This window comes from Diabrotica virgifera, chromosome 8 (assembly GCF_917563875.1).
Source record: "Diabrotica virgifera virgifera chromosome 8, PGI_DIABVI_V3a".
Classification (NCBI taxonomy): Eukaryota; Metazoa; Arthropoda; class Insecta; order Coleoptera; family Chrysomelidae; genus Diabrotica; species Diabrotica virgifera.
Window position 1 is genome coordinate 67,697,709 of NC_065450.1, and position 16,214 is coordinate 67,713,922.

Consider the following 16,214-nt stretch of genomic DNA (forward strand, 5'->3'; position numbering starts at 1 on the left):
AGCAGAAGGTGTAGTCGAATTGTGCTCTTGTACCGTTTATTTGGTTCAAAGTTGGTTGGGGTATTTTGTGGTTCAAACATCATAGCGTAGGCAACGCTCAACGCTCTTTGCCGAAGCCTAAATGTCATGTATAAAAAAAATTCTTCCTCTAACTTTTCTCTTTCTTTTTAGGTTAGAGTAGACAGTGCTGATAACCACGACAAAACTAGGGAATATATTTGGAAAAGAAGTGCACATATAGCCTCATTAGTTTCCGAAAAACTGACTGCTGTAGCCAAGTCTATGTTGGGGCAACAAATTCAAAATTACTGACGTGTATCTTATTTTTGACTGAAATATTTTGCTACAACTATTTAAGACATTATCTGGAAAGATAATTAAGTAAGAAAAATTTTACCAAAAAATAGTTTAACCAGTCAATATTAACACTTTTGATACGTATACAAAAATCATATGATATACAGAGTGGTTAGTAAGTAATTTTTCAAAATGAATTGGAAGATTCTTGGCCTAAAAATATTACGATCGGACGCAACTTCTTGTTGCGTCCTATGTCCTATTTCGAGGCCAAGAATTCCCATTTTAATTTGATACATTACTTCCGGACTACCCAATGTTTCTACAGCTGTGGATAGATTTTTGGTATTTCAGATTTTCTCGTGATAGTCTCTAACGTTATTCTGGATGATGTATTATAATGGTGAAAGCAAGATAATTTGTGATTAAGAACTAATAATATGCGTAATTTTACCAAATATTTGAATACAGTAGACCAAAACAGTGAAGAGCAGGTGCGCAGGTCATAAAAAAGAAGTACTTAAAAGACGGATATGCACGTCTTTATCGTTTGTAATTTAGTACATTGCGAAGTCTTGTCCGATAGCTTATTGTTATCTTATGTACGTAAATCTACACTTCTCCAAGAAATTAAAGCACCACCTTAAAAATGGATAGTGGAGTCAATGAAGGTGGATATGAGTTATTACCTCAGATTTCGTTGAACCTCCATCGATTTTCATAAAAATTGGTGAGTGGTTAAAGAATATCTCAAGGAACAAAGGTTACATAGTGCCAACTTGCGCTTTTTGCATTTTAGGGGTGAAATACACCCCTCTTTTAAAAATTATTTTTTAGATTTCTGAAAGTGCAGTCACTGTAAGTTTCCACTTCCTATTTCGTTGAACCTTCATCGATTTTCATGAAAATCGGTAAGTAGTTAGAGGATACCTCAAGCAATAAAAGTTATATAGCATCAACTTGCGCTTTTGCATTTTAGGGGTGCAATACACCCCTACTTTCTAAATTGTAAAAAATGCAGATTTCCGCATTATGGCGCAAGTAATCTCGTTTAATTAAGAAAAATAAATATTTTTTTATATTTATGTGCATGAATTACCTTTTCTTTTAATTTTTCAAACCTTATAGCAACCAAAAATCCGAAAATTAACAAGTCGAAAATCACGAAAACCTTATTCTTCTATATTTCTGAAAGTGTAGTCACTGAATGTTTTCACCCACGATTTCTTTGAACCTTCATCGATTTTCATGAAAATTGTTGATTAGTTAGAGGATACCTCAAAAAACAAAAGTGATATGGCACCAAGTTGCGCTTTCTGCATTTTAGGGGTGAAATCCACCTTTTTTTTTAATGATAAAAATGCAGATTTCAGCATTCTGGCTCAAGCAATCTCGTTTAATTAAGTAAAATAAATAGTTTTTTACATTTATGTGCATGATTTATAATTTTTATTAATTTTTCAAACCTTATAGCAACCAAAAATCAGAAAATTAGCAAATCGACAATCACGAAAATAATTATTCTTTTATATTCCCAAAAAGGCAGTCACTGAAGGTTTTCACCCCTGATTTCGTTGAACCTCCATCAATTTTCATGAAAATTGGTAAGTAGTTAGAGGATACCTCAAGAAACAAAAATGATGTGGTACCAACTTGCGCTTTTATCCTGGGGGTGCATGTTACCCCTTCTCATGGGTGACCACTATTTTATTAAAAATAACCCCATAATTAGATAGAGGAGTAAATTCTAAGCAAACTTTCTTTTATCAAGTTTATAAATTTTTTATTTAAATAATATTTCATAATACAGTAAAACCTGACAATAACGGCCACTAAAAATAGAAAACAATTGGCCGTTATAGAAATGTGGCCGCTAATGCTAGATTTCCTTTTCCACAAATACATAAAATATAATTGAAAATTTATTTATTTTAGTAATTAAAGCAAATCTAATTAAATATAATTCTACAAACAAACGGAATATACTAAAACTAAATTCAATTTACCTACTACAATATAAAACAATATCTATACGAAAAAACAACTACAAGAAAAACAGAATTTTTGTTTATTTTACATTTTTTTAGATAAACGAAACATACTAAAACTAGTTTAATATAGGTAATACATAATATAAAACAACATACTATAGCTACTACGAAAAATACGCTTATCACTAAAGTATCGTCGTGCTTTCATACTATATTCAACAAAACCAACTTGGTACGGCCTTTAATTAGATATCGCAAATCACTTTGGCTGATTTTGTCTGCATATATATTATGTTTGAGGAATCCTTTTTTTGTGAGACTGGATATAGGACATTTCTCAAGTATGAAGTCACATTCATGGTATATCGTTGCTACACAGGGATAATAATCTGTGCAATGTTATGGTACAGGCTACGTTAAATATGAAGTAAATGTGGAAGATATACACTGGTTATTCATTTCAATTTAATTTGATTGTTTTTTAATCGTTTACAATATTTAAAATAATTAAAGACATAAAGTTAGGGATTTCAAAAATAAATTCAGTTCTCACTGGCAGGGTGGGAAATAATAAAGTGCCATACAATAGCATTTCATTACAATGTTCATTACAGACATTACAGGCTGCTCCGTTTGAGAAAACTCATATTCTCAAACTTTGAGAAAACACTCATTCAGTTTCGACCAACCCTGTACTAGCTAAAATTAAACGTTTTGCTAGATTAATAATTTTTAACAATAATAGACTATATTAAAAATCACTTGAACATAAATTGATTTTCTGATGTCAAATCACTACAATTATAAATGGGGTGAATATTGCTTTGAAATTTGAAAGAAAAACGTAGTTATCTTTTAAACAACTTCGTATAACATCACAAAACCTGATATTTTAAGATATGAAACATAGAGGAGAATCCAAAAATGTAAAAATATACAGGGTGTTCCATTAAACAAAAGATAATTTTGTTTCACCCTGTCAATATGGGTGGCCCTGTATATTTGGAAATGTATTTAAATTCTGATATTATCTATGCCCCAATCTCACCTAAATAAACTTTTTTCGTATCTCCTACAACAATCGACTAATTGGACTTCCCACAACCTGTATGCATACAAAATCTCCGCTATAAAATTTTTTCAAAGAAAATGTTATTGGTTTTCTTTTAAAATAACTCCGTTAATTTTTGAAATATGAGATTTATCCAAAAACCATTGCAAAGCTAAGTAAAAGGTCTATAACACTGTATTAAACATAATTTTCTAAATCCTTTATTTTTTTTTTAAATACAAGGTGAAAGGGCCCTGCTTACATGGTTCTCGCAGTAAAATTTAGGTTTTAAATGTTTCTATCTCGGTTATTTTTTGTCGTAAAAAATATTAAAAAAAGAAAAAGCTTAAATAAAGTTAAAACTAAAATTTTGTTCTCTACCATTTTGTAAGTATATCGAGTATTTTTGGAGTTATTATCAAAAGAAAATGAAATTCACGAAAATTTGAAGAGTTCTAATTTTTTTTAATCGTATTTTTTTTTCAAAAATATGCATTCTAAACCAGTCAAAATTGGTGAAGTTATTACTCATGTTAAAATAAATAAAGTTTTTAATGGGTTACTATAAATTTTAATTTTTGTGGAAATGACGTATGTTTCATTTTTCATTCTTCCTTAAAAAATCTGAAAGGGTCCTCTTATTTCCATCATAACTTGCTTAATTTTGATGCTATCGACTTCTTATATAGCTTTTTGATAGTTACCTTTAAGTACTTTATTAAAATGTTTAGTGTCTATATTTAACAAAGTGCATCGTTTTCCTGTTATTTAAGCTTGAATACTAAGATTTGAGTACTCGCGGAAAAAAATATACATTCAATTGAATATAACTCACTTTGTATATGTAATAAAGGATTTTTCGAATAAGGAGCTCATTTATTTTTATATTATCTTCGATTTTGGTAATAACAACTTTTTTGGAGAAACTTATGGTTTTTGAGTTATTTATGAAAAACTGTTTTAAAACATGGATTTTTTCAGGAAAAATCAAAACATTTGGTCTTTAATAACTCAAAAACTATTGATTTATTGTTGTTCTGAAGCTATTTCCTTGTGGCATTTTTATGATTAATTATTTATATGGGAAATAAGCCACAATTAAAATGAAAAAAATAATTTTATTAACTAATTATAATTAATAATTATTGATTTATTGGAATAACTTTATATAAAAAATTTAATTATAATTTATCCCTCTATCGATTAGTGGTATTATTTTTAATAAAATAATTTCCACCCTTGAGAAGGGGTGGCATCCCCCCCCCCCAGGGTAAAAGCGCAAGTTGGCACCATGTCACCTTTGTTTCTTGAGGTATCCTCTACATACTTACCAATTTTCATGAAAATCTATGGAGGTTCAACGAAATCGGAGGTGAAAACCTTCATTGACTCCACTAGGATAATTTTTGATGTCTCGAATTTCCTAAACTTCTTGTCCGAAATAAGTGTTATTGTAACTTGACAGGTAAATTATCATTGTATCCGGATTTACCAATCAAACTGTGATTTTTCTCAAAGTTCGCGTGACCCTGTGGAATATTCTATCATTTATAAAATACTGAAATTAAAATCCAACGCTATAAACGCTAGAATATTCCACAGGATAACGAGAACTTTTTGAAAAAATCACAGTTTGATTGGTACACCCGGTATAAAATGACAATTTCCCTATCTAGCAACAATATATAACAATACAGCGATATTGTTAAAGAATAAGGCTATTCGCTGTAAGTCGATGAGTAGAGGGGATTTGACAGTTTTCGCCAGCACTGTTAGTGGCAGTTTTTTGCATTGAATTTGAACAATTTTATCAGAAAAGTACAAGTTTCAAACCGCGAGAGAGCGCTACCGACGAAATTCACAGCCAATAAAAACAGAGGTAACCTTTAAAATTCACACAAACTTCTTCTTTTTCTCAATGGCCTCTTGCGTAAGCAGTCATCCAGTAGCACGAATTTATATATTAAATATTAAAATTATAATGAATAAAATAAAAAAAAAACATAATTACTTTTACTATTAATTCTGTGTATTCGTTCAGTAATCAGGTTACAATAATATTTCAGTTCATAATTTGTGTTTTTCTAAATAAATATCTATTTTTCTCGTTTTGTTTATTTCGCATACACCAATTTTATTAGAAAAGTACAAGTTTCAAACCGCGAGAGAGCGCTACCCACGAAACTCACAGCCAATAAAAACAGAGGTAACCTTTAAAATTCACACAAACTTCTTCTTTTTCTCAATGGCCTCTTGCGTAAGCAGTCATCCAGTAGCACGAATTTATATATTAAATATTAAAATTATAATGAATAAAATAAAAAAACATAATTACTTTTACTATTAATTCTGTGTATGCGTTCAGTAATCAGGTTACAATAATATTTCAGTTCATAATTTGTGTTTTTCTAGATAAATATCTATTTTTCTCGTTTTGTTTATTTCGCATACACCAATTTTATCAGAAAAGTACAAGTTTCAAACCGCGAGAGAGCGCTACCCACGAAACTCACAGCCAATAAAAACAGAGGTAACCTTTAAAATTCACACAAACTTCTTCTTTTTCTCAATGGCCTCTTGCGTAAGCAGTCATCCAGTAGCACGAATTTATATATTAAATATTAAAATTATAATGAATAAAATAAAAAAACATAATTACTTTTACTATTAATTCTGTGTATGCGTTCAGTAATCAGGTTACAATAATATTTCAGTTCATAATTTGTGTTTTTCTGGATAAATATCTTTTTCTCGTTTTGTATACTTCACATACACCAATTTTATCAGAAAAGTACAAGTTTCAAACCGCGAGAGAGCGCCACCGTCGAAACTCACAGCCAATAACATGTTAAAAAAATTACTTAAATCGGACAACAGGTTTAAGAAATTCGAGACATTAAAAATGACCAATTTTTAAGGTGGTGCGTTAATTTCTTGGAGAAGTGTAGTAACAATTGTTATTTTTTTGTAAGTTTTAAAATGATATTAATTATTTCTTGCTTTTGATAATTTAGAACTTATCGCTTTCAAACATTTCTATATCTATTTATATCACAACTTGACAACACTGCACAGGAGTAACCGGCAAATTAATATGAAATTTTCCCCACTTTTTCGAATTTTACTACTGCGCACTCAAACTTGCGTCTCTTCACTATCTTGGGGTAGTGTAAATACGAAAAGGAAAATAGTCTGAAAAGTATTAGTTTGGTACATGGTTTAATAAGGGAAAATAATAGAAAGGTTGTGTACCATTTTCAGTCAATTTATTTATTAACACACTTTAAGTAAACATTTAATAACAAAATAATTAGCCAAATTCATATTTTTTCATAATTGGTCAAATTGGACCATAAGGCTCGTGTTATCACTTCATTTACCTTCTATTAATTTTATTAAAGATTTATGGTAAAATTTTGTGAGATTCGTTCACTCGTTGTCTACACATATATGACATTATTAATGAATTATTTTTTATATTATGTCTCTTTTTGTACTTGCTTAAGTAAAATCCTGATATTAAGCTGCTCGTCCGTCCAAAATAGCATAGGTACATCGACATTTGTTTATAAATAATTATCGTATTATTTAAATTTTAAATTAATTTAAGAACCTAGTTTAACTTAAAAAAAATAGAATGATGAACCTTAATGTTCATAACCTCTCATCAATCTTAACTGGCATATCTTAATTCTTAAGGCACGTATCCACTATGTTCGCGCACCTCTTGCGCTCCCTGCAACTGCTCCAATGAATACGGCATATGTGCTCTTCTACATATAAACCGCCACCGATTGGAGCGCCGAAACAGAGAGAAACCACCACCATGTTCACTGTTCACACTTACACAAATGCTGTCACTGGCAATCTTGATCACGATCACCTATTTGGGACAAAAAATTGTAAATTTTTTCCTCTCTTAAATCAAATTTCCACAGAAAATCACTTCTAATTATTGACTCCTTGTGTAGAAAAAGTATAAGTGAATATTTGATGAACCTCGAAAAAACCTTGAAAAGTGTATTTCACCCAAAGAAGTTCTAGCGGTTTTCGTATCTATAGTCAGAGAACGAAATCGTTGTCAGTGATTCAATTCGAAGTTCATTACGGAACTTGAGGTGAAAGAGAAGTAATTTCAGTGGCGTATAAAATTATACTATAATTTTACGTGTATAATAATTTCCAGATTTAGCCATACGGCTCACACTCCCTCTAAGGGGAAAATTGACTCATCCCAGATACCTACGGTATCAAAAGGATTGAGCTCTGGTGGGACTCTTTCCGTGTTATCGAGCCCTAGGTAACTTGGTATGCAGGTGTTTCTCCCAAAAATTTTCGTACACCTCTGGCCGTTGCGTGTAGTACAGCTTTCTGCATGGTCTTGTAAAGATGTTTGTTTAGACCCAGCTTTTTTATGCTTTCGAGGAGGTTTTTCGGAATGACTTCAGTAGCAGAGATAATAATAGGTATCGTCTGGGTACTTTGCATTCTCAATTGTCTTCGTATTTGAATTTCCAGATCTCTGTACTTGGCGATCTTTTCAGTAAATTTACTACGTAGATTATTGTTGTTAGGTATCGCCACATCAATTAGTGTTGTTTGTCTTGTTAATTTATTAACTAGTACGAGATCTGGTCTATTATGTGCCACTATTTGGTCTGTGAGCATAGTGCGGTCCCAGTATAGCTTGTAGTTGCCATCCTCAAGCATACTCTCAGGGACGTATTGATAATATGGGAGATGGTCCGTTTGGAGAAGTTCCAGCTTGATAGCGTATCTCTTGATGAAGGATTTCCGTTCCTTGTATTGTATGTTGGATCGTTTCTTGGGCTTGAAATCCATATCGGCATCTGTCGTTTTGAACCTGAGGGTCTTTGACGATATATTTCAGGTAATTTCTGGTTGGTATAACCTGATCCTGAATGGCCAGTAATGAACCTTCCGTTTCAGGGAACATTTTTCCTGATGTCAACCAATAGTTCGACGCTGTATTGTCGACATAGTCTTGGCTGACCTCATTGGGATGTCGCCCGTGCAGAGGTTTACCCATGCAGGTGCGCATTTTTTCGTCTTTAGTGAGGTGATTTATGCGCATTTCTGGTTCCCTCAGTTTAATCGGTGTTGTGTCATCTACTGCGCAAATAGCGCGATGTAGAGTAGATGTCTCAGCTTGCCTCTGAAAATAAGTTCTTAAATTAGCAATTTCTTTATCTAATTGCTCACCTATATCCATAAGTCCTCTTCCTCCTAGATTCCGTGGTAATGTCGTTCGTTCTACTGCACTTTTAGGATGGTGTTTTTGTGCCTTTGTGAGGTGTGTTCTTACTTTTCGCTGAAGATTCTCTATGTCCGTTTTTGTCCACTTAACAATGCCAAACGAATAGCTAAGCGCGGAACATGCGTAGGTGTTTAGTGCCTAAAAAAAATTTCTACTGTTACGGTGTGAACGAAGCAGCTGTTTTACCCTTCGTATAAACTCAGTAGTTATCTCAGTTTTCATTTGCTTATGGTCAATTCGTTTTCACCCATGGCCTCGATGTTCTGGCCATTTTGCATATCGAATCCTCCGGGCTGTACTTTTCCTCTGACTATATTTAAAACGCGGACTTGTTTAGTCCGAAGTGCATACTAATATCATTTGAAAAGGATTCTTCAGTTCTTAGCATCTCATCTAGTTGGTTTCGAGTGGAAGCCATTAATTTCAAATCATCCATATACAACAGATGATTAAGCTTCGCCATCACATTGTTGTTATTTTTGATGCTAAAACCTGCGTCAGTGGAGTTCAATAGCTGAGATAGTGGGTTCATAGCTAGACAGAACCACAGTGGACTTAACGAATATCCTTGGAACAGGCCCCGGCTGATTGCGATATTTTCAGTTTCGATGTTATTTTCACCAGGTATTTGAAGGTGAATTCTAGTCTTCCACTCTGTCATTATATGCTGTAAAAAGGTCACTATATTATCATCGACTTTATATATTCTCAATATATCTATAAGCCATTCATGCGGCACTGAATCAAAGGCCTTCTTGTAATTAATGAAGGCAGTAAATAGGTTCCTCTTTTTGGAATATGCTTGTTTAGAAATGACTGAGTCGATGATAAGTTGTTCTTTGCAACCCATGGAACCCTTAGCGCATCCTTTCTGTTGACGCTCTATGATATTGTTTAGAGCACAGTGTTGGTAGATACGCTGGGCTACACAGGATGTGACCAATTTATACAAAGTTGGAAGACAAGTAATTCGGCGGTATTTGGCTGGATCTTGGGTGTTATTTTGATCCTTCGGTATTAAATAAGTGGTTCCCTGAGTTAGAAATGTTGGTGTTTCCTACGGATTAGAAATAACATTATTAATTAGTGTTGATAAGCAATCATGAACACTCCAAAACTTCTTAAGCCAGAAGTTTTGAACTCCGTCTGGTCCAGGAGATTTCCAGTTATGAAGCTCTTTGATGAGGTTTGAGACTTCTTCAGTGGTGAACGGTTCGTAGAGAGTAGTAGTGTAGTGTTGGCAGTTCTGTGTCGTATCTTATTCTATCCATCCAGCATTGTTGTTAAGAGCTAATTATAATTTTATAATTATATTATTATTTTAGTAAAATTTCATACAATAATTTACTGCCAATTATTTCGTTCTTTGAGTATACCTCTCGATAAAATCCTTTGTCCGATTTTAGCCTCAAGGTGATGTAATATTTCGAGATCAGTCACTCATTTTGGATGTCTTCACTCATTTTCATAATATGTATTGTATAAATTATTTTGGTATAAAAATATCGGTGCCTTAATTTAAATATCTATTTATTTATTTATTTATTTAATTTATTGAAATATTTATTTATTTGTTAATATATTTGTTTTTATTTTTTACAAGCACTTTATTAGATATGTACAATAATAAAAATAGATCAAAAATTAATGTGTGGTTATTTTTATAAAACTCTTTCCTTTGTTATATCAACTTTAATGGAATTAGAGTATTTTTGTAAACCCTGCAGAAATAAATATTTGAATAACATATATTAGGCCAGGATCCAGCGTACCAAAAAAAGTTTATTAATAGATAGTATGCTGAAAATTTGTTAATAGCTTAATGGTGTCTAATCGGACAAACTTTGATGTATAAGAACACTGAAACAGGGGAAGTTTTATATGTGGAACGTGATTTTAATTGTGGAACTTGTCATCCTGACAAGTTTATGATTATAAAAACTAGTAGGTTGTTTTTAAGTGTGTTCAATAGCAAACTTTATATAATATATCCCAAAAGAATGTGTGTACTCTGTACGCACGTAAGAAGTTATACTTCCATTATTATGATTTCAACCAAATTAATATAAGGAGCTTATTTATAATTTATTTAAATATTAAACTAATTTTAATACTTACCCAAGTAGCAATTTTACGACCTGCAACCAATTTTGTCCTAATGGGACGTTAAATTTAAGGACAAAATTGGTTCACAATAAGCCTTAACCAAGGACAACGTTTGTTTTTCCTATGGACCAACGTTGCTGCTAATAAGTAATATAATCTGATGACCAAGCGACATCGGGAATAACGACGTCAATTATTAGGATAAGGTTTGACGTTAAGCTGACGTCGGTCTTAACCTATCTGTAGTATAAGTGCAATTAAGTGGCATACATCAACGACTACTCAACGTCGGGAATTACAACGTATTTTTTAGGATAGATGCCAACGTTCAGAGGACGTTGGTGGTTTATCGAATATGGTAGACGTATTTTTCGGGAAGACGACAACGACAATCCAACGTTGAGAATACCAACGTTAATTATTAGGTTAAGGTTTAACGTTAAGCTGACGTCGGGTATAACCTCTATACTACAATGTAATTTACTGGAAGACACTTAACGACTGCTCAACGTCGGGGATTACAGAGTATTTATTAGTATCGAACCCAACGTTCAGGAGACGTCGGGTGTTTTCTCAGTAGGTATATGGTAGATTGCTGCGTGTACTTGCGGGAAGGTGAAAACGACAATACAACGTAGGTAATAACAACGTAGTACTTAAGTAAAGTTGTATACGTTAACCTGACGTCAAAGTTTTTTTTATTCATGAAGAGATTTTTCATGAAGGGCTCCAGTTCATGAAGGGACTTAATGTAAATGATTTTGAACGTTGGTTTCTGCGACATTATATAGCCAGAGCTCAGCTTCTATTTTTTATTAAATTTACTGTTGTTATTAAAAACTGGAAAATTAGTTTATTTTTGTTTATAAAAATCACAAAAGAAAATGCAAGTCACCCGTCAAATGTCAATCTCAAATCGTCCACCAGATTAAGGCGTGTTCACGACGACGACCGGTCGTCGGGAGTCTGTCGTCAAGACCAGGTTGTTTGCGCTTACTTTAGGACGTATTAGGTATACCAATAGGTAAATTCGAGGTGTGCAAGGTAAAAATAGGTTATACTAAAGGTCGGCAGTAAAGGGTCCTTGTCGAAATCAGTTAAAATGTAGTGCAACTTAGGTCGCGAGTCAAATCCGCCATTAATGAAAGATCGCCATGGTTCAGCCATTTTTTGAAACATAATGTTTGGCAATTTTTTTGCTAGATTTTAATGAATATTTGATTTTAATTAACGAATTTTGTTTATATATAAATCAAGGATAATTTTGTATGGGTCTAGACATAATAATATGCTTTTTTAATTACGATGGTTTTTACCGTTTTTTACGATTTAACCTGTAAATTTCTGAGGCGCTTTCAGTTTTTAGCAATTTTTATACCTAGTTTAACAGTACACTTCCTTGCGTTTGTAAATTTTCGACCGCATTATGTAATGAGACAGATGATTAATAAAATAAGTATGCAAGTCACTTAGGTTATATTCTGAATAGAGTAGGACGTAGGAGGTAGTACTTAAATAAGTATCAACAGGCCATCATGCATCTTAGTTTCTGATGATTTAATATCCTCCAAGATTATTAACCTATTTGGTAAAAATGAAGTGTGTCGGCCGTACTTCTGTGGTAGAGAATTTTATACTATTACTTTGCAAGACCAAAGTCCTAAAAACTAACGTAATGTGACGATAAAATATCTCGAGCTGAGAAGTCGAGAGGGGGACGTCGAGGCAACCCGTATTTCTATTCCCCACTTAGGTGCAAATAGCGGTTTTCTGACCGTCGTCGCAACGTCGAGTATTAACGCTGGGGCATTTAATCCAACGTTAAGACGTCGTAATATTACGTCCAATTGCTTCTTGGGTACTACTTTTCAAAAGTTTTTATTAAAACAATACCAAAAATTAAAAAAATAAAAGAATAAAACACGCACAAACACATTGAAAAATGCCACAAATGATTTCTGAACAATAATTAATCGAAAAACTTTAACTAATTAAGCATTTTCTGGAAAAAAAATTATATAATAAATATACTTACAATCCCAAAAAGGTATAAAAAAAATACCCGCGTACATTGGCGCGGTTAGTTTTGAAATTCAATCATCTTTAGATTTTGGCTACGGAGACATATGCATAATGTTGGAAGATAGACCAACTGAACGATTTAAACTTTTGACAGTTCTGAATTTAACCAAATTAGTTTGATTTTTGTTAAATTTAAATATTAGAATAAAACAAAACATAGAGTAAGAAAACAATATTCGATGAATATTGATAGAAATTTTGTTGGTAATTAAATTATGTAAATCAAAGCATTATTACATACTAGGTAGGTTTATTTTACATTTTCCAAATAGGTAGGTACCTAACTATGTAATTTTTTATTACGATACTGAAACATATAGAATTACGTACCTGTTGCTTTTAAAAACTATTTAAAAAGTCACTATAATTTTAATCTTGCTTTTTCTCTGCCCTCACAACAATAAAAACTAATATACACAACATTTGTTTACCCATAACCGACATATTGAACAATTATTGACAGTTCATTTCATTGTAATTAATTACCCAATCAGAGCACGTTTAACGTTTCAGCTGCGCCCAGGCCCAAGACTTTTGATGAATTCGCGCACATATAAATTTACTCCCAATGCGCCTAAAGAAGTATAACTTCAAAAATGTTTGTCCGACAAATATGTTTGGCATTTTAATAAGTCCGACACGTAGAACACGTCAAATGACAGGACTTGTTGAAATGATACGTTTTCGTATTCTGACGTTCGAAACCTGTAACCTGTTCCACAATTAAAACTTCCCCTGTTCCAGTGATCCTGCACATCAAAGTTTGTCCGACTGGACACCGTTAAGCTATTAACTTTTCAGCTTGTTATTAATACACTTTTTTGGTACCCGGAATCCAGGCCTAGTATTATTTTATCGAATACATATACATATCAAAATATTTCACATAGCGTGAGTCTGGGCATAATTATTCTAGAGTTATCTACAGCATGAGTTCCCAAAACCTTAGGGTTTCCTACAGGAGCATCCTGTAATCTTGGGAATGAAAGGATTCAAAATGTGAGGACACGGACGTAATAGGAATGCCACTGTATGACTGTATTATCTAATTTGGTATAATTACACACAAATCACAACATGAAAAATAAAAATAAAGAATATCTACCAAAAAGTACACCGCCACGTATTTCACAAAAAAACTGCCATCTCATTTAAACGAAATTCTTAACTACACCATACAATAAATTGTCAATTAAATCAAGGCTGGTACACTTCGTTGAGACTTTTAAAAATGAGAAAGACATGAGATGTCTTGGCAAAGGTTTATGAAATTATCTTATCTGACCAATGTATTTGATAAACTCTAAGGAGTTACCAAGTCTTTACAGAGAGAGACCACCACCATGTTCACATCTGGATCACATTTTTGGGTCAAGAAAATTGGCAAATATTTTCCTCCCCGGAAGAAACCACTTGCAATTGACCGCTTGTCTGGAAGAAACATATTTCAGTCAGTGGTGCACCCAGGGCGGATTTGGGGGGTTAAAGCCCCCCCCCTCCAGGGTAAAGCACCATTTTTGTTCTTATGACCTTTGTTAGACATTATTCTTACTTTAACTATTAAAACTGGTGGCTCCCATTACCTGCATGATGGAGCAATGGGAGTCAAATCCTTTGTCTTTAATTTTTTAAAATACATAAAAAATTTATTATAATTAGTTTTGTTTAAAAAGTGTTAAAAAAATTATGCATGTAAACCTTCCTATATTAAAAAAATTTATTCTTAAGTGGTTCCGTTCCCCCTATCTCCCCTACGCTACTGTGTGAATAGCATGTTCCTACGTTTTTCGTTTTCTGGGGGCAGATTACAAGGATCGATAATTGGAAGAAAAATATATATAACAGAAATCTTTAATTTTAAATCGTCAAGTTGCCTGTAGATGGCGACAGTTCAAGAACATTCATATAATAGCGTTTATTAATGACGACTACTTTGGTGTGGAAATCTTCGATGGTTCATTAGAGATTGAACCCCACGAACTGTAGACTCATGGATCTTTTTACAGGTTTCTTGCTTATTCTATTCAAAAACCACGTTCTTCGTATCGTAAGGGGTACGTCAAGGATACTGTACACTGTACGGACACAAAGTGACGAAAGTCGAAACGGAAACAAAAGATAAAAAAAGGTGTAACTTTCTGGTTACACAAAACCCCGTTAGTGGTGGGGCAGATTTTTCTGAAACCATTAAACCAAGATGGGAATGACGTAGGGACGCAGTGCGTTATTTCCAGAGTGGGAAAGCAAGTGGCTTTAAAAGAACATGAGCAATCTACAGCTCGTGAAATTATAATGAAAAAAAGAAAATCTAATGCGGGCTCCACACTCTCGGCGGCGAAGTTACTTCGCCAAAGTTGGAAGAAGTCCGAAGTACCCCAAGCAGTACCTCTCTACACACTCGTTCTACTTCGCGAGGAAGTGCGATACCGACAAAGATCCCTTGACTCGGACGCGCCAGACCGACAGAATGGAAGTAGAAGCAAAGAATACTCCATCCAACAAAAAGCGAAACCACCTGTCGGCTCCTTTGATATTCAGGGGACAGAAATATCGGTCGGAGAATGGTAAGGGTAACACTTCACACTACACTAAGAAAAGTAATGAGGAATTCGTTCTAAACAGTAGGAAATTTGAGTTACACTGAGAAACACAGTAATAATTAAAACTATAGTGTTTTTAAGTTGATCTATTTAAGATGAATTGTATTTTTTTCTGTAAAATTTTATATAACCCATATATAAATTTTGTACTGATAAGTAAAAGGTTTTAAGTTAAAAATATCGATTTTGACTAATTTTTGTAAACTTATGTAAACGTGATGGATGGATTTTTAATGCTTACTTGAATTTAATAGTTAATTCCAAAATAGAGATTAAAATTTCTATCGATTTCTATTACTTTTATAAAATAGATATTTTGACCCAAGTCTTAGGTTGATAACTTTTTTGTTTCACAAACTGGAACATGAAGTAAAAACCACTTCTATGTGAAAGGTATATTTACTAAATTTTTTTTAAAATCCCAATGGATTCAATAAAATGAGTTCATCAGTACGTTTTCAAACCTATCGGTCCATCATCAGTGAATTTGAATACTTGCAAAATAGCCCCAGAACCAAACAATGGTTGTGATTATAAATAAATCTACATTATGTTAAAATAAAATTAAAAAGGCTAAACGCCGATGTTCAGGGATTAAACCTCTGGGAACATGGTGAAACTCTACCCAATCAACCATCTTCGGTCAACGATGACTACTAAGTCCAAAGACTACTAAGACTTAGTAGTCATCGTTGACCGAAGATGGTTGATTGGGTCCTCGGGTAGAGTTTCACCATGTTCCCAGAGGTGTAATCCCTGAACATCGGCGTTTAGCCTTTTTAATTTTATTTTAACATAATGTAGATTTA

General features: G+C 33.1%; 1 protein-coding gene across 1 annotated transcript in view; it reads left to right on the forward strand.

The window, feature by feature from the left end:
* Positions 1 to 10,265, forward strand: part of LOC114335540 (MATH and LRR domain-containing protein PFE0570w) — a 113,655-nt gene extending 103,390 nt beyond the window's left edge. The window contains exon 8 of the mRNA XM_050659715.1: positions 172 to 10,265. Coding sequence (XP_050515672.1) covers positions 172 to 312 — 141 coding nt within the window. The 3' untranslated portion in view covers positions 313 to 10,265. The remainder of the gene's footprint in view (positions 1 to 171) is intronic.
* Positions 10,266 to 16,214: the final 5,949 nt, after the last annotated feature.